Source organism: Pelobates fuscus, chromosome 1 (assembly GCF_036172605.1).
Source record: "Pelobates fuscus isolate aPelFus1 chromosome 1, aPelFus1.pri, whole genome shotgun sequence".
NCBI lineage: Eukaryota > Metazoa > Chordata > Amphibia > Anura > Pelobatidae > Pelobates > Pelobates fuscus.
The window spans coordinates 256,501,155-256,521,697 of record NC_086317.1 but is presented as its reverse complement, the minus strand read 5'-3'; the positions used below and the strand labels follow the sequence as shown (position 1 = coordinate 256,521,697).

The following is a 20,543-nucleotide window of genomic DNA, read 5'->3' as shown; positions in this document are numbered from 1 at the left end:
ACCACAGTGAAAAACCCTGTTAGACTTGTCGTTTTTTTTTTTTAAACAAATTATCTCAATTCTTTTATATATATTTTTTCTAAATGTATAATTTATTGAAAGTTAGCAATGAAAATAAAACAAATTTAAATTCTACACATACCCAGCTGCACTCAACTGCTTAGCCAGACAGCCGTAATTCATTATCAGTATGTTAGTTTGTGCTGTTGTGGAACAGTGGTGTGGATTTTTTATTTAATCTAATTACCCAAGAAACTAAAGTAGTAGCCAGTTCTACTTTTAAGTCATGACAATTTACTTGTCCTGACTAAAATAATTTTATAGGTACCATGCTTAGACCTGGATATTGGCTGGGCTATATATACAAAACTCAGAATTTTCCCAAATTAAGCATGAATGGAAAAATTAGGGCATAAACAGCTGATCTGGAATAATTCTCCAACTCAGCTAGTCACAACTGGCTATATTTGCCTCCATTTTAACATTCATATCTTATTTTTGAGTTTCGTGTCTCACCCTCTGTCTTCCCACATAGAGTGGGTGTGTGGCGGTGAGGTGCAAAGAGTGGTTGTGTGGCTTGGTGTCATGAATCTTTGGTGCATGCTGGCTGTACATAATGTGTGTGTGTGTGTGTGTGTGTGTGTGTGTGTGTGTGTGTGTGTGTGTGTGTGTGTGTGTGTGTGTGTGTGTGTGTGTGTGTGTGTGTGTGTGTGTGTGTGTGTGTGTGTGTGTGTGTGTGTGTGTGTGTGTGTGTGCGTGCGTGCGTGCGTGCGTGCGTGCGTGCGTGCGTGCGTGTGGTGTGCACTGTCATTAAAATGTTTTGGCTGTATGTAATGTGCGCCTGCAGTGTGTGCTGGCTGTATGTAATGTGTGTGCTGTTTTTCTTTGATCCTCCTCCTAACAGTGCCAGCTCAGTAAAAGCTCCCTCACAGCCTTGGCATTCAGTGAGAAGCCGTGCTCCGATTCACTTGAGAGTGCCGGACAGCAATGGAGCAATTAACAAGGTCTGCATCTGCGCCTGCAGTGTGTGCTGGCTGTATGTAATGTGTGTGCTGTTTTTCTTTGATCCTCCTGCTAACAGTGCCAGCTCAGTAAAAGCTCCCTCACAGTCTTGGCATTCAGTGAGAAGCCGTGCTCCGATTCACTTGAGAGTGCCGGACAGCAATGGAGCAATTAACAAGGTCTGCATCTGCCAGGGATATAGACTTCATGCTACCAGCACCATCTTCCCCTTCCCTCCCCATAGAAGTCCCACCGCTTGCCTGTGGAAATGATACAGTTTAAAAAATAAAAAATATATATATTTTTAAATATTAGTAGCTGTTAAGATGTTTTGTTTTTCATCACATATATGTTGAATATGAAGGGGAGGTTGGTAGAATGACTAGTGCACTGTAATAGCATGACTTGGTGAGAAGAGGGCAGATGAAGGTGAAAGATTATTGAAATAAAAATAGCAGGTTGGGTGTTTGAGGTATTAGGTTGAAGGGTGGAGTGTGCTTACCTCACTATTCCCCCAAATGCTACATCAAGTAAAATGTCACAATTCTCACAGTTGCACAAATATGTTACTACATTAGCATACCATAACCAATCTCACAAACATATCAACACACAGTGACATGCAAAACCACCTACACTACATATGAATATTTAATTGCAGAGTACATTCACATACACGCTATACATACACTACACACAAATAATATACAGCCCTGTACTCAGACACATGGATGCTTCACAAAAATTACCTCCGTAAGCTATACTGTTTACCATCCAATCAAGACTATGTTTTGCAAAAGGGGAGGTGTGTCTAAGAGAGTGGAGTTATGCTACGTAAAGGTTCAAAACATTGTCTTTTTTAAAGGGATCTGTAGTCACGGTTACTGCTTCATCTCATTGAACGGATTATACTATCTGGAGTTCTGTGACGCAGTTCTTCCATTCAGCATTCAACCATTTCAAATGTTTTAATGCTAACAAGAATCTCCATCAGGCCATCCCCTCTGTGCTGCTTAGGTTAAAGGAAGCATTAGCTTATGCAGCAACCGATGGCTGTGATTGGCTGAGAATGTCAGCTGACCGCTTTCAGCCCATCACAGCACCCATTGCTGGGATGAATTGGTATGGCTAGAAGTTAGTGTGTAATCTCTACCGTAGCCATATCTCCAGTGGGGCAGGGCTGTGGATGTTATTTAGTGTTAAAGTGCTCGAAAATGGTTTAATCTTGAATGGAGAAAGAGAGCCAGGGGATCAAAATTAAACAGTTATAGTGCCTACAGAGTCCCTTTAAACAAAACTAAAGATATTTGCAAGGGAGTAAAACACGGCATTAATATGAGGCCAAAACCCAACAAATGCATAAAGATATCTCGGTTCTCAGAGTGTTCCTTTAAATATTACATCAGTGAGATGTTGCCCTCTTGTGGCTTCATTACAGACAAAAAAAAAAAAAAATCACAAGAATATCTATTTAAGACATGGCTAGGTAAAAGTTACTAATGTTAAATGTTAAAATGTTGCCAGTGCACTAAAAGTTTAAAAGAACATTCCATATAGATAAAGCACTTCAGCTTCCTGGGCTAGCTCGCTCCAGCCTTCTCCGATTCTCAATGAGGAAATAGGGGAGGGCCTGCTAAGGAGCAAAAAGATCAGCTCAGCCTGTCCCTCTAGACCACACAGATGCAAAAAGAGGTGTTGATCTATGTTGAAATATCAAGCTGTTGGAGGCATATATTTTTCACTCACTCAACTAATACACAGTGTGCCCATGTAAATGTGTCTTACTTTTTCACTCCCCTATGCTTACATACGGATCCGGTACAATGATATGGAAAAAACAAAGAGTCAATAGTACTACTTGTTCTTGTGTGCACACTTGGAAGACAGATTACTGAGCAGTTCCCTTTCCGGTCTTTTGTTAGAATGCTAATATTTTTAAGTTGGGTCTCAAAAACAGATCTTCAATGTTTATTAAGCTGAAAAAGAACATATTTAATCTTTTGGTTTCATGAGTCAATCTTGCCTTCTTTACCAGGATAAAAAAAATCTGTTCAGTTAACACTCTAAGATGAACCTTAAAAAACAGGTCACGTTACATAGCAACCAATAAATACAGCCCTGGTTCCAGATCATCCAGCATGCTAGAGATGGGACCGTGGGGTTGCTAAGCAACAACTTACATGTAAAGCAACAGAAACCTTGCAGGGCTAAATGTGCTAAATCTCACTGCAGTTTAGCAGCATTACACCATCAACCGGCACTCGCCAAAATTACTAACATGATTTATCAAAGCATCTGTAGCAGTGGGAAGCAATGAAGTACAAAACTCACATGTTATCAAAGCACACATTCAGTCACAATCCGACTCAATGGCGGTATGCAGGCAGTTTTGTGAATTAATGTACAATGGGGTCTGTAGGGCCAGCTGTATAAGAAGGCTGACACAGAGGTGCTCCATGGCCGGTGTGGAGAAGAAAGAGGCAAGCCACCCTACAGTCGTACAAGGTTTTCCTTCGGCTGCATCACAGCATTGCCGCACTGCTACATTCCCTGATGTTGGCTGGAAGGAGCTGTCGGCACACACCGGGTGCAGATAAACAGCAACTCTACCAGGGATCAGAATTCCCCATCCTCCCTGGTAAGCCACAGGAAAAGGGGAAAAAAATAAACTTTAGGTGGTATTTCCTATGCCACCTTATAACATAGCTTGTATCCTCAACTACTGTTAAATTCTCCACAGTCCCAATCCCACCACGATGACACACTCTATACAAACACACACACTACCCTGCAAACAGACCCATTCACAGACACACAACCCCACAAACAGACCTCCCCCGCATACATACTCCAAACCAACGCACATAATTCAACATGAAACTAACTAACACACAAAAAAAGACTGAGGTAGATTACCCCAAACACAATACATTACAGGTGGTCTACCCCTGCCCCCCTAAAACACCATAGATAAGTCTACCCCACAAGCAACACCACTTGCAACCTCCCTTCAAACACACCACACTGCCAGCCTGTAAATGAAGCAAAATCACAGGCAGCCTCCCTATACACACACACACACACACACACACACACACACACACACACACACACACACACACACACACTCTCTCTCTCCTAATCCTGCCCCTCTATTGTCCCGATATTTCACTTATGAGGAACCTAGAGACAGGTCACCAGCAAATGCAGAACAAGTGTGTCAATAAATTCACTTCAGCAGGGCTCTGCGCATGACTTGCCCTGGTCATTGGTAATTACACACTCTGCCACCACCTACGTATTGGCCTGCTCTTCCATATATCACCAGGCCAAATTTTTGTCCAATACCCTGCTGTGCACCTGCTTCTTAAAATGTCTGAAACATTCTGCAGCAGTACTCCGGCTTGTTACTGACAGAAGCCGAATAGTCTCCAATACTTCTCTAAGTAGGATGCTCCTCCAAACCAAGAAAGTAATGTTTTTTGTTATTTAAAAAAGTGAAACCTGACACCTGTGTTTATGTGACTGCAATAATTTATTTCTCTTAATGTCGATGCTCTGTTTGCACTTAAATGTGAATGGTGAAGAATTATCCAGGGAACTGCAAAAGGCTAAGGCAGCCAAGAAAAAAAAAATATTTTCAGTTCATCTATTTTAGACTAGATTTTACAATTCCCTTACCAATTCACTGTTTAGAAATTATACCAATTTTTTTAGTAAAATTTTTGGTTAGACTTGATGGTCAAGTTTGTTTTTTTTTATAAAAAAAAAAAAACAGGTCGCAAGAGTATTCTGAGAACGGGCAGAAACTGAAATAGCCTGCCCTTCGGTGGATCCCCGCTCAGAACTCAAGCTGGTTTTAGCTCATCTTGTGCCATTACAGAGAGAACATATCTGAAGCATATCAGACTGGTCTCACCCATACGGGTGAGATCAGTCTGATATGCTTCAGATATGTTCTCTTCTCAACAAGTACCCAGAGATGGTACTTGTTGAGAAGGCTTCCAATTGAGTTAATTTGCACTTGTGACACAGCTGTTAGCCTTTACTATCAATGTGGCTATACTGGGGGTTGGATATGGATGTAATTTTAACTAATTGTCTGATTGATGGGATCTTGTTAATCACTTGTATTCCTATAAAAATGAATGTATACATGCACTTAGTAGCTTGACAAAGACCGTGTATAGGTTGAAACGTTGTGATGGAGTGGGTTCAATAAAATTGACTTGCTTGAACCTTGGAGTGCCTGAACCTTTCTTCTATTTGTTATTCAGCATTTGGTCTCTGGTACTGAGACTGTCCGAGTTGCACCCAGCTACATACTGCTTAAAGGGATAGAGTGCAGTTCCACACCCTACCATAACTACTTCCCCCATACGGGCAGTCCAGATCCGAAATGAGAGAAAACTCCCTCTGCACGAGAGATACAGCAACCCCAGACGATCATTTCAGCCTTGTTAGGCATCATCAGTGAGGCATAGCTGATATCTCTCTAAGCACCGTGAGCAAGGGGTCCACGTCTGGATTACCCTACTTATGGACAGCAAAAAACAGGTCGCAAGAGTATTCTGAGAAAAGTGTTTACATTGGTGCCTAGTAATTCCTCTAGTGAAAGTCAGACGCCCACTGGAGGTGCTTCCTGTGTCACTGTTGTGCAGCACTGGCGATCAGCGTCTCCAAGCTCTGCAGGTTCACTTTTACTTTTAATATTTCCTAAAGCCATGACAACTGCATAAGCATCTATGGTTGTGCTCAAAAGTTTGCATACCCCGGAGAATTGGTAACATATGTACCATTTTTAAAGAAAACATGAGAGCAGGCAAAACACATTTCTTACTGGATTCATATTCAGAATGGCACAATCAAAACAAAACATAGCAACAAAAGAAAAAAAAAATGAAATGACCCCTGTTCAAAAGTCTGCATACCGCTAGCTCTTAATACTGTGTATTTAGCATCAATGACAGCGTGCAGTCTTTTGTAATAGTTGTCTATGAGGCCCCTAATTCTTGCAGGTAGTATAGCTGCCCATTCGTCTTGGCAAAAGGCCTCCAGGTCATGCAAAGTTTTTGGTTGTCTTGCATGAACCGCACGTTTGAGAGTGGCTCGATGATACTAAGAGCTCACACACCTCCAAAACATCAGTGAGCCACCACCATGCTTTACAGAGGGTATGGTATTCATTTCACTATAGGCTTTGTTGACCCCTCTCCAAAAACATAGCGCTTATGGTTGGGACCATAAAGCTCCATTTTGGTCTCGTCACTCCAAATTACAGTGTACCAGAAGCTGTGAGGGGTGTGAAAATGTTGTCGGCATATTGTAACCGAGCTTTTTTGTGGCACTGGCGCACTAAAGGCTTCTTTCTGGCAACTCGACCATGCAGCTCATTTTTGTTTAAGTATCATCGTATTCTGCTCCTTGAAACAACCACACAGTCTTTTTTTCAGAGCAGCCTGTATTTATCCTGAGGTTATCCGTGGGATTTTCTTTGTTTCCCGAACAATTCTTCTGGCAGCTGTGGCTGAAATCTTTCTTGTTCTACCTGTCCTTGGCTTGGTATCAAGAGATCCTTGAATTTTCCACTTCTTAATAAGTGATTGAACAGTACTGACTGGCATGTTCAAGGCTTTGGATATCTTCTTATATCCTTTTTCATCTTTAAAAAGTTCCATTACCTTGTTACACAGTCTTTTGACAGTTCTTTTCTGCCCCCCATGGCTCTAGCCTGCTCATTGTATCCACGCGAGAGCTAACAAACTCATTGACTATTTATACACAGACACTAATTACAATCTAAAAAGCCACAGGTGTGGGAAATTAACCTCTAATTGCTATTTTAACCTGAGTTTGTCACCTTGTGTGTCAGTAACAAGGTCAAACATTCAAGCGTATGTAAAATTTGGATCAGGGCATTTAGGTGAGTTCTGTTATCATCATGCTTTAGAAAGAAGCCAAACAACTATTTTTTTGCATGATCAGTCATATTTTCAAAATCAATGCCAAAATTTCACAATTTCTGCCAGGGTATGCAGACGTTTGAGCAAACTGTATGTCAGAGGAGACATGCTTTAGAGAGGAATAATCACAGCAATTTCAGTCCATGTACTATAGTTTTTGTGACAGACAGCAAGAGAACTGCCTGTAAGAGGGTTGTTGCCAGGGGTTGGACAGCTCTGAGAAATCTTTGGTGACTTACTAATAACGTTTTTTGCAATTAAAATGTAATTTAGGACAATGTATCTTATTTGCACAGACTGATTTCTAAAAATTTGGAGAGAATCTTTGAAAAAAGTGCAACAATCTCAAAAACTGACTGGCAATTTCAATATTTAAAAAAAGACAGAGTACCACTACATTACCAAGGAAACAAGAAAAAGTAGCATTATAAATGTCCTAAAATTATTCTGTTTTTGACAAGCCAGTTCTTACAGAACTAATAAATTAGTAATTTAAAGGTTTTTGGTTTTTTTACTCAGAGATTAAATTCTACAATCATTATAATTTTCATAAAACAATCCTTAACTTGGAATTTCATAATGTCTTGATGCTACTCTATCCAAAAGGAAGCTGGGTTCATCTGGCAGTAGATTAGTAGTGCATATGAGTAGTTTGATGATGTGAAAAACAGTACAAATATAGCACACACAATAAAATAGACAATAACTTCTATTCCAAAATCTGTTCTATTCAACTCTTAGGAATTGTGCTTGGTTCCAAAATATTAACTGCATAAAAGTCACATTATACAAGGGCAGTAAAATGTTTTATTCTAAATGTTATAACAGTTACTGGGTCTCACCATTGGGTTGGAGTCTGCAATCAAATCTCGCAGTGAGTCAAGGAAACCCTGATCTTCCACCATCTGCGCATTGATGTCATGGAGTTTGGCTACGCATACAGCGGCGGTCTTGCGCACATATGGGTCCTCATCTTTCAAGCACTTTCGAAGTGGTTCACAGAGGTATTCCGTAATTTTATCTACGCGGATACAGCCCATGGTGCGCACAGCTAAGGCACGGATTAGAGGGTTGGGGTCCTCACAATCCTGAATAATAAGAGGTTGGGTTATTACTAAAAATGTTATGGCAAAAAAACAAAAAAATATATTGAAAACAATCACTTGTAATTTAGCAACCCCAAATGTCAAAATGTCTACAATAGAGAAATAAAAACATTTAATAAGATCTCAATATACATGACAAAACAACCAAAGTACCAGTGTGGAAAAAAACCAACAAAAACACCAAAGTGATACTAAAGGACCTGGACAGAAAGAACTCAACCCTCATCCAAGAAGAGCAGAAACCCTACAAGAAGTAAATGTAAAACTACCTTCACAAAGCTATTCACAGCCATAATAGCCATGTCTGGTTGGCTCTTGGCATAGTTCATCAGGTACAGGTATACAAGCTTCTTCAGTTCCAAGTTGTCTGTTTGCATGCAGTTCACCACATCTGGAAACAGGGAGCTGCAAGACACAATAAACCACATAGGTGAAAAGGAAGCCAGACTTTAGTTGATGGAAATTCTTATCCACATCTTATGAGTACCAATAGCTAAATTTTAATCTCACTATCAACAGTGAATTTGACAAATTAAAGCAGTTACTACACCTTTTAACATTTTCTTCTCCAATATAAACAATCGGAAATAACACTGTATTAAGCACTATACATGAAGGCTCCTTAAGTCACTGACATCAAGTCATATTCGTAATCAATAGTGAGGATCCCAAATAGGAACCCTAAATCAATATCATGTAAAAATGCGGGCCCATGTCACGATAGCTGCAAAACTAGCTTAAAACTGTCTGACAGCTGCCTTTAGCCACTGTAGATTGGCGGAGGCCTGTCTGATTAGTTGTAGTAGTGTAAAATGACAGATAGCTGTTAATACAGTAAGTCATTTCAGACCATACCTCTCTAAAGAAATTCAATTTCTTTCAGAGATGGGATATATTATATGTATTATATTCACAAGCACACAAAAACCCCACCCTTGATATGATAAAGCATTGCAACGTCCTTGCTAAGCTTTGTGACCTGGCACAAATAAAAATTGTCAATGGAATATCAGGGGTCACAAGGCACAAACTGCATGTGGAAGCTCTATATGCTTTTGCTTCCCACCAACTTTTTCATACTGGGCAGTTACTTCATAAAGCAGCCGAGCTTCCTCCCATCTCTAACGGATTGGAGGTAATCACTGCCTTCCCAGCAATATGAACTCCGCAAAGCACACATTAATTTTGCCACGGTCAGTCATCCAATGAGCTCAATGGGGCATCTGTCTGGCATCCATACTTACTCATTAACAGCCACAAGACTTGTAGCTCAAATGTGAACCTGGGGTAATCTTCATAATGTATAATTTTGTGTGTGCATAAACGTAGGGGTGTCTGTATATTTAAATCACATTCCAACTATATATGTATTGCAACATTTCTGTTAAAGGGACACTGTAGACATCCAGACCACTTCAGCTCATTGAAGTGCTCTGGGTGCAATGACCCATGTCCCTTAACCCTACAGTGGTAATTATTGCAGTTTCTGAGAAACTGCAATAATTACCTCTGAGGGGTAACTCCTCCTCTAGTGGCTGTCTACTAGACAGCCACTAGAGGGACTTCCGAAATTGAAACGACCGTTATCTGACGCTGGACGTTCTCACACTCTGCATGAGGACCTCCAGCATCAGATTTTTCCACAAGGAAAGCATTAAATAATGCTTTCCTATGGGGAAATCCTAAAGCAAACGTGGGCGGAGCCTGACCCAGCACCAAGGGAAATCGACGCTAGATTCAGGTAAGTGGCTGAAGCGCTGCGGGAGAATAGGCGCGAGGGAGGGGGGCACTGCAGGAGCCTATAGTGCCAGGAAAACGTTTTTGTTTTCCTGGCACTACAGAATCCCTTTAATAACTTGAGTGATGATTTAAAATAAATAAATAAAATGATTGCTAGAATATTTCTGTACGAGCAGTAACAATATGATTTTTAAAGACCCTGAAGCAGCACAGCTTAGAGAAACTAGCTACCACTTCAGGCAGACCGAATCCTCACCAGGAAGAGGCGCCACTAATCAGGAGTCTTGCAAGTTGGTCTATAGGGTCTTAGATTATCCCATAAAACCATATCTGGACACTGCACACACATGTTGGACAAATCAAACAGACACTTTGCAGTGTCTGTGATTTGAGTCGTTATGTTATAGCTATAGATTTTTACAAATAATTGCTGTTACAAGCCGTTCTCATAGCGGAATATGTGTGCAGGGAATAATGAAATGTTGTGCTTATACTGACCTGCTGGAAGGATGACTAAACACTAGCTGAAGCATTCTTGAGGATCATTACATTATATTACAGATTAGATTATAAAGAATAATCAGGAAACACAGATACCTGACATCTTTGCCCACGGTCATGGCTGCGATAACCTTTTTCACAGCCTCCTTGCGTTTTTCCTTCTTTTCATTGTTCAACTCTGCCTTCAACTCGAAGATCTCTCCTGGAAACAGACACAATAATATTACTCTACAGACACGCACACTCACTTGATTACATTGATTTATATTTTCTAAATAATTCTGGTGTGCTTTGTAAACTAGTTACATAAATTACACACAGTTAAAAGAATGATATACCAAACAATGGTATATACCAAAACATATTTAGTGTCTTTATCCAAACTCAATAAAAACCTTATTATTTACAAAAAAGTGCTTAATGTAAAAAAAAATAAAAAAAAATAAAAATTATATATATATATATATATATATATATATATATATATATACACACACACACACACACACACACACACACACACAAGCGAAGAAAAATCAGCACTCCCAGGATTTATCCAAAGTGAAATGTTATTTCTTTATTCCAACAGTCAACGTTTCAGTTCCTCTAGGGAACTTTCATCAGGACAGAATACAAAATACAAATAAAATCAATCGAATTAAATAAGGGAAGTAATCAGCTTTACTCACAGTTCAGGTTTGTAAGGAATCAATCAACCTATCCTCCGAGCTTCTGGGCGGGTGCAGGGCGGTTCAATGGAGCTAAGCGCGCGTTCAGTCTACTTTCTGATTGCCTGCGTCCTCCATCACTATGGAGACGTCGGGCGCATGCGCGATTGCTTAATCAAGTCTTCCTCTGCTATCTGATCGCTCGCGTCCTACATCCCCATGGAGACGTCGGACGCATGTGTCCTCCATCACCATGGAGACGTCGGGCGCATGCGTACTTGCAGATGCAAACGTCCTCTGCGCCCTATCACTCGCTCGGAGGCAGGAGAGCACTCAAAATTAAAATTTCTACATTATTAGACTCACTCTTTCCGGGGAAACATGAATAAAACTTCCTCAATAGGAAAAAACCTCCATATATCAGGTGCATCAATAGCCTTAAAACGGCTGAAAACACAGTGACCATAATTAAAGTGACATACTGATACATTGGAAAATTACCAACAATACTCCAAATTTCATCTAAATATACATCTATATCCAGAAAATCTAAGTCCACATATGGTGAAAAAAATCTGTATAAACTATTTATAACTACTGAAAAAGATCACAGTTAGTGATCTCTGTAGTATGTGACACTAATATATTACTGTGTCTGTAAAAATAAGTGTACAAATCCAAAAATTTGTCAAAACGTGAAGTGTGGAAAGCAAATTACTGTTAATGTCATAGTTTAAAGTGATGCTGCATCATATTTTAAAATGATATACAGTATTCAAAAATATGTGTACTAATGTGAACATGCTGTAAACTCCTATAAGGGAGCATCCAATATTGTGCATTGTGTTAACCCTGTTCAGTGAAAAAAAAAGACAGAAGGATTATTTTGAGTATGAGTCAGGTGCTTTCTCTATATGCTCTTCGACTATTCGTAGTGAGCACAGTGCAACATGATTTCTATTTCCTTCCCCATCATAACTGGAGCTCTCCAGATTACTAAAATGAACTATTTTTGATCTCTCAAAAAATTAAAAATTGGAATCAATCCAAAAATGATGAAATTTAAAATAAAGGAAAACCCAATTCTTTTACCATATTCTTCCCATATGTTATCCCTAACTAGCCTGTACTTAGGCTTTCTATAGCGCATATAGTATCAGAGAAAAGACATATATGAAAGTTTCTCATTTAAGCCATTAGGAGCCAAAGTCCCCAATTTCTGGATCCACCAAGTCTCTTTTTGTAGTAATTGTTGTTGTCTGTTACCACCTCCATAGTGATGGAGGACGCGGGCAATCAGAAAGTAGACTGAACGCGCGCTTAGCTCCATTGAACCGCCCTGCACCCGCCCAGAAGCTCAGAGGATAGGTTGATTGATTCCTTACAAACCTGAACTGTGAGTAAAGCTGATTACTTCCCTTATTTAATTCGATTGATTTTATTTGTATTTTGTATTCTGTCCTGATGAAAGTTCCCTAGAGGAACTGAAACGTTGACTGTTGGAATAAAGAAATAACATTTCACTTTGGATAAATCCTGGGAGTGCTGATTTTTCTTCGCTTGTATCCATTCAGTGCAATCAAGCACCGGGTCCGTATTGATGTGAGTTGGAGTGCAAGGCTTTTTGTCTTTTTATATATATATATATATATATATATATATATATATATATATATATATATATATATATATATATATATATATATATATATATATATATATATATATATATATATATATATATATATATATAAACAAAAAGAGAAACCTTGCACTCCTACTTACAATTTTAGTGACCCGGTGCTCGATTGCACTATTCAATATTAGTAAACGATAATCAGCACTCCCAGGTATTTGTAGAAAAACTTCTATTTATTCCAAATGTCAACGTTTCAGTTCCTCTAGGGAACTTTCATCAGGACAGCAAGCAACAACCATTGTTGCTTGCTGTCCTGATGAAAGTTCCCTAGAGGAACTGAAACGTTGACATTTGGAATAAATAGAAGTTTTTCTACAAATACCTGGGAGTGCTGATTATCGTTTACTAATATATATATATATATATATATATATATATATATATATATATATATATATATATAGTGCACATATACTCAATAAAGTATGTATTTTTAACTAATAAATACCAAAGTGTAATCTTTAGTATTTATTAGTTTAAAAAAATAAAAAATTGGTCTACAATTTATGCCAATTTGGGCTACTATTTGACTGCAATGATCAACTTTAACTAGGTAGAAAATGTTCTGTGTTTGGTCGATTAATCAGACAGTAGTCTGTCCCGAGGATTCTCAAAAAGGTTGATTGCCTTTGGCTTTAAACATATATAGTTAAAGTCTAGGTTTGTCATCAAAATCCTGCTTGCTTGTTCTTCCTCTAGGTGTGACTGGTACAGTAGAATCTGACCTTTGTGTTTATACAAGATATCCCAATAGAAATCTGTTCTTTGAAAATTTTATTCCAGAAGAAAATTACCCATTCTTTCAACTAGGAAATGTAAATATTTTGAATTAAATCTAAAAAGACCCTCCATCCACTTGTCAATTATCTGCACAGATACCGGCATAGCTTCATGCTGAAGATATACACAGGGTTACGCATTAAAATAAGAATTCCCAGGAACTCAAAGTGACATGAAGTTAATTTCAAAATGTTACCTTAAATTTGAAATTCACTTTGAATTTCTGGAAAAAATTTTTAAAAAAAAAAAGAGAACCCTTCAACAGGGTAAACTGTTCATAACAGGTTTTCGGAAACAACCACAGGAAGGTCTGACTTGGCTAACCATCAGACACTAACAAGCGCATTATGTCTTGCTTGGATGTATTGTACTGACTTATGTGACTCTCCACTCCCCCTACACTGCTACACTTATGTAACAGCCACATCCAGTCTGCCTTCTGCTCTTCACTGATTTGCCCTGCTTTCGAACAATTACCCAAACCTCTTCCATGACATCGACATGCTGGCTTCATTGCCAGCATGCTGGCGTACGAACGGAATAGCGTCAGTCATTCTATTGGTATACTGCTAGAAGTGCTGGCCAGAGAGTTACCATAGCAACTACAGTGCATGCACTGTGGTTGCAATGGAGGGGCAAGCAAAAAGACTACCTGTGGGTAGTCTCTTCTGCTCTCTTTATCAATTAAGTCTTTGGGATCGACTCTATGACGAAGAATTGATTGACAGGTGGGAGCAAAACCAGTTTTTAAATAGTTTTTTTCTCCCAATCTATATATTTGCTAACCAACTACTAGCACAATGTATAGATAGGATTACACGCTTTTTACAAAGAGCAAAAGTAGTTTTGGGCATCACAGTTGTCTTTTAAAGTGGTCAAATATAAATCATTTAAGCTAATTAGCAGTGTTGACTCTGCTTTAAAGAAAAACTATACTGTTAGGAATACAAAGTTGTATTCCTAACAATTATAGTGCTCTCTGGTGTGTGTGTGTGTGGTTCCACCCCCCCCCCCCTCCCCATAAAGGGTTAAAAAAAAAAAAACCTTTAATCACTTGTCTGATTCAAGAGCTCATGTCCCTAGGTGTTGGGTCACGCTCTGCCTCTTCAGATGTGATCTGATGGGGGAGACCTAATGCAAATGTGTGGCAAGTGCTGCGTGCACATTAGGCCTTCCCCATAGGAAAGTATTATCTCATTGCTTTCCTATGGTGTTTTCTCTTACACTGGACATCTTCATGAAGGTTTATAGTAAAGTAAAGAGGTCCAGGCACTCCTTGGTTCAAAATAGGCACTTTATTAGAACCACAGCAACGTTTTGACCATCTTAGTATTTTTCAAGCTTGAAGATGGTCGAAACGTTGCTGTGGTTCTAATAAAGTGCCTGGAACTCTTCCCTTTACTATACTACTTCTATGGGAATCTGGTGTTTGGTTCTGGTACAGCTAAGCATCCTGGCTCAGATTGATGGGAGTGAGTGCAGTTCCCTACACACTCTGGAAGTCTTCATGAAGGTTGTGACGACATCCAGCATTGTGTCAAACTCTGTAAAACTACAGGAAGCACCTCTAGTGGCTGTGTTAATAATGCAATTTCTCAATGAAGGGGGACAGGGACACTCTACCCAGACCTTTAACTAAAAACGTACCTTTCTTGTTGGTGGTGAAATACTTTGAGTCGGTCATGGCTCACTCTGTCTCTTCTTCAAATCACCTTAACAGAGGAGAAAAAAAAATAAATAAAAAAAGAGGAAAAAAACAAACTACATTAATATTTATGAAGACTATAAAAGATTTAATTGTAGCTTAAATATATTTAAAGAAATCTGTATAGGTGCAAATTTTATAGGATGATGGTGTCATTTATTAGACTGACAAAATGGATTACCCTAAGCATCCTTTGCTACACAATCATGCTTCACAAGAGTCATGGGATTCCCATTATTTACAATGTATCCCAGGCTAGAATAAGATGCATAACCAAATGTTTAAATATATATATTTTTGAACAGCAAAAGCTGATGTGTCTAAAAGGAAGCTCTATCCTACACAAGTTATGCAAAGAATAGAGCCCTTTGTGGGGTGTGGGGGGGTCAAATAAGCATTGCAACAAGTTTTTTTCAGTATTCTTAAGGGGAGGAGTGCGAAGCTTAAAATCTGCACTCCTAAATGGCAGGGAATTGAGCAGATCAACTTCAGAGGAATGATGTATCCATAAAAACGAATTAATTAAAAGGAACACTATAGGGTCAGAAACACAAACATGTATTCCTGACCTTATAGTGTTAAAAACACCATTTAGGTTGCTCCCCCACCCCTTCTTAAAAAAATCTTTCCTTATTTCCATGTGCCAGCGCTGGCCCTTCCTCCACAACCACCTCCTTGGCTGACATAAACAAGCTTATTTTTGGATAGCTCATTAAAGCTCCAAGTTTTGATCATTCGCCTATTCTTTGTAGGCCAGCAAAAACAAAAACAAATTTAGGTTAAAACATTGCACCTCACTGGTGAAATGTTGGTGGCTGGGAACTGAATGCACCTTGAGACATCAAACCCAAAGAAATATTAGCTGACCATGTTTTTGTGAGAAAATTGCAGTCAGATTTATTAACACTATTACACAGTAACAATAAAGTGTACAATACTTCACAAGAGGCTGTTGTCTTTAAAGGACCACTCAAAAATATTTTTAAGGGGGGCGGGGCCTGACCGCGGAACTGTGAAGACGCTTATCTCAGCAGCTCCCGCTAAACTTGGCACCTAAAGCTGAATTTCACTGCCACACCGGCACACAATCGTGATTATAAGGCCACCATTCAAGAGTGGATATCGGAGTGAGGAGAACGATACCTCTCAAGCGAAGAACCGAGCTAAACTCATGGTGAGGCCTTCAAGCATGGCAGGCGCAGGGGAGACGGCCGCTCCCCAGCTGCAACACCATGCCGGGTATCTGGCGGTGGGCTCTTGCTTCCCCCCCTCTGGACCGGCGGGGGTCATCCCGGTCCACCAGCTAATGGTAAGCACTCACCTCTGGGACACTTATAAGAGCAACTCCGACCAAGTGACCCCACGAGGCCAAGCCAAGATGGCCGCCGGCAGTGCCGCGAATCCACCGGCACAGACAGCCGAAGAATGGTCAGTGGCCTTCCAGGCTAAATTTGAGGCGGTATGCCAGAAATTTTGGGAGAGATTGGGAGAGAGGAACCCATCACCTGCCCTGAAACTAGCTACATTGGCAAAGCGACAACACACACCCTCTCACACGCAGCTGAAGCACCCGATTATGGCAAATACACCACGGGAGCAATTAACCGGCAATATGACAAAGCGGAGGGAGAGACAGAGGGGCATTAACCGCCCGAAGCAGACAAGCAGAGCCAAAGCAATGGCGTCAACGCCACCTAAGAGGACAGCACCCCGAGACACTGCCTCCCTGCACATGCAGCACAAACGGAGGATCATCCGCCGTAAACGGATACCTCCACGACCCTCTGATTACCCAAGGCGAGGGAAGGACCGAATGACACAGCATAGCGCTACTACAGCTAAGCCAGTGAAAAAGGGGAATAGCTACCGAGCCAGGGTGCACAGATCAGCCACAACCCTCTGCCTATCTACTCCATGCGCCAAACAAAAGCAGCAGCCCAAAGGATTTCTCGGTGAGATGCTGATGCTGACACTTACCTCTCAGGACACTGCCCCAGTCCCTGCCTCGAAGGAATATTGCACACAATACCAACGGATTGGCATTGCAGGCATAGGTTGAACCCAGACAGCAAAGCAGACTTTCCCACACTGTAATACTACAGTGTCGGGGACGGCTCCTGTATCACTACTTGTTAAGTTTACACTGTTAACTGTTTAGAACAATTGCCTTTTAACCTACGTCTTAAACTTGCTTTGAGACATTTACTTTGATTTGTTTCAATTGAAAAATTTGCAATGTGATGTGGTATGTGTTCTAAGCTCTCTGCCTATTCTAACTAAGCTATCTGGGCATACAAATATGCCTGGCGTTCTGCTGCCCCCTGGTGGATAACCTTAATTGAGCTTACAGTAACCTAATATTGATAATGAACCTAATCTGGGTTTGACCGTCAAAATACAGCTAACTATTTTGTATTTCACATGTAGACCTAACACCATTGACGTTTTAGCCCTGTTGAATGACAGTTATCTTGCTACATTTTATTTACCTTCACGCTAACGATACAACTGTTTTAACCAAGCTTGTTATGATTAGAAAAAATGTGCAGTCTCTCATGCCACTGTTGTGCCAGTGTATATCTTGCAAGACGCTGTTGTGGCGTTTTGTTGATTCCTTGTACTCACCTGCACAGTAAAAATAAAGAATTTAAAAAAAAAAAAAAATATATATATATATATTTTTAAATAAAATTCACTATTTAGCATATATTCCCTCAATTAATACTTTTTTTTTTCCATGCATTTATTTATTATGGGTTATATCTTAAAAGAGCTTGCAAAAGCTGAAGTTATTATAAACAGGCATCCTTTGCAAGCCATTTCCCTTTTGCACTAGAAGAGACTAGCAGTCTCTTCTTTAGGAAAGAGCCAATCAGAGGCTTCTCATTGAGAAGCATCTGAATCTGGGTGCACATGCCAGCAAGTGCATGTCTGTTCTGAGGTCTGTGAAGGAGATGGTCTGAGATCTAAGTAGAGCTGAAGTGCTTTATGGGTGTGGAGTTTTCCTTTAAAATGAAATATTTATTTTGAGCTGTTTAAAAACATTCTCCAATACAAACAACAGGCTCTGGCAGAAAAGACTCACATTAGCTCCATGAAATTTCTACCAGGGAGAAAATCAACGTGTTTCTTGTGATCTTTTGATACTGAAGAAGTATGTTCACATGAAGCACTTTATTTTATTCCTAATGGACCTTTCATAGAGCTAATGTGAGTCTCTTTTGCAAAAGTCTGTTTTTTGTTTTAAGAATGATTTTAAACGGAGGCGGAGCCTAACTGCCAAAGCAAGAGGTCGCACGATTCCTGAGCTCCTGGAATCAAAGGCCCAAATCGGCGTTTTACAGCCTTATCCACCGGCACTTCAGGGTTTTGGAAAAGCCCCAAGCCACACTCCATACCATGGGAAAGAAAAACAAGAAAATGAGACCCGATAAACCCCGTGAAGGGATGACCATCGGCGACATGTGGCGGCAGGCAAACAGCATGCAAGAGTCTAAGATGGCGGCCCTCATGGGAGATTGCTCGGACTTCTCCGACGACCAGTCCACTGACTTGGGCGAGGGGTACTTACCCACACAGGCGGCCGCACCGCCGACACAACGGCCGAACCCAAACACCGCTCCGGTGACAACGGCCGTCATGAAAGAGCTCCTAGCTGATCTACAGAGAAACCTCATGGCTGATATGGCCTCTATTCGTAAAGACATACAGGGCCTGACAGACCGCCTTGGAAACTTAGAAAAAACCTCCACGGATAGCACTAAACAAATAGCATCCCTGCAAACGGCAGTCCAAGAACTGCAAAAGCAAAACCTGATATACGAACGCCGCTTCGTGGCCCAGGAAGACTCACGAAGGCGAAATAACCTCAGGATACGGGGGATCGCAGATACCGTCCCCGAAGTGGAGCTCCCACACATGGTGAGACGCCTGATAACGGCCCTGCTGCCTTCAAGACAAGCTAAAAACCTGGAGGTAGAGGGAATATTCAGAGTGCCCAAATCGTTAAAAGCACCCTCCACAGCCTCAAGGGACTTGATAGTCCAGTTTAGACACACGAAAGACAAAATGGCGCTGATAGCGGCTTCCAGAGATAAGCTCCCATACCGATTCGAGGAAATGGAGATCAGCTTCTATGCCGACCTGTCCGGCAGTACCCTAGCCTGGTGCAGGGAATTTCGACGGCTCACGGCAATACTGCAGCAGCGCAATATCCGCAACCGCTGGCATCCCTCGCGGTCCCTAACTATTTTTCATGGGGAAGCGACTCACACTGCCCAAGACGTGGAGGAGGCGTCGGTTATCCTACAAAATTTGGGCCTCATCGGAACAGCATCGGCCCAAGACAACCTACCCAAGGCAACCAAGAACCGGCATCAATGGAACCCACAGACAACGGTGGTGTTCGAGCCCCGGACCTCAGCGGCAGCGCCCTCTAACCGCGCCACCACCTAGAGGCAGTGGAACTCACTCCACACCGGGCGTCTGCCGGGAACCGGACCTTGCGGCTGAGGTGCCCCAGGAATGGACTGGCTCCAAAATCCAACGCCCTACGCAGTACTCCCCCCCCCCCCCCTCTTCACAGGCACAAGAGTGCCTAGGACACGGGAGAAAATCACCCCAAGGGACAACAACTTTGTGGATGGGAAGGGACGGGGGGAGGCAAAAGCGTTCTATGAAGGACTGTGACCCTTAACTACTGTCACTTCAGAACTGTTACCCGTTATTAGAAGTTTCTGTTATTTTATTGTTTATTTTCTTTACTTTAATAATTACAGCATCTGTTAGGCGCTAGGCAAGGCATATACATTATCTCTTAGAGACAGAACCAGCTATCGCACCATCAGGTCCTCACCTACAGCAAAACTCGGACGCTCACCGCGCTTCCACGGCCCACAGACCAGCGAGGCATCTCTCGCACGTTTTACCAGCCCCCAGACAGGCCATACACATGACTGAGGAGACACAGTCTTATATTCTCCTTTACTTATATTTGTCTTTAGTTTACTCTCTAACGCTGACCACATTACTGAATCTACTGATTCATGGTGCTTCCACTACAACCCAAACAGGCAGGCACTGAGACGTCACCCCAACGGTCATAATCACCAACGTCTACACACCCGACTGCCACAGACCACTTTGTACTTAACGACCGTACCGGTAGTATCTCAGACCTAAGCCTGCATATACTGATGATAACCTTCATTTTACCACACGAGCGCCTTAAGCAAAAATCCTCACACATATTACCTTCATGCCGTTTGTTTTGCACCTGTAATCGTAACAACACACTGCATTTCAAAGCAGACTAGAATTTCGGAATATATTGATTATGTCCTGTTTATATATGCTTTAGTTAATGCATGCACATGCAAA

At 41.0% G+C, this 20,543-nt stretch overlaps 1 protein-coding gene across 1 annotated transcript in view; it reads right to left on the bottom strand.

Annotated features, from left to right (window-relative positions):
* The window catches only part of AP2B1 (adaptor related protein complex 2 subunit beta 1), a 113,863-nt gene that overhangs the window by 90,678 nt on the left and 2,642 nt on the right, over window positions 1-20,543 (bottom strand). The window contains exons 2-5 of the mRNA XM_063456628.1: window positions 15,107-15,171; window positions 10,409-10,514; window positions 8,341-8,476; window positions 7,808-8,053 (exon numbers count right to left, since the gene is read on the bottom strand). Coding sequence (XP_063312698.1) covers window positions 7,808-8,053; window positions 8,341-8,476; window positions 10,409-10,514; window positions 15,107-15,143 — 525 coding nt within the window. The 5' untranslated portion in view covers window positions 15,144-15,171. The remainder of the gene's footprint in view (window positions 1-7,807; window positions 8,054-8,340; window positions 8,477-10,408; window positions 10,515-15,106; window positions 15,172-20,543) is intronic.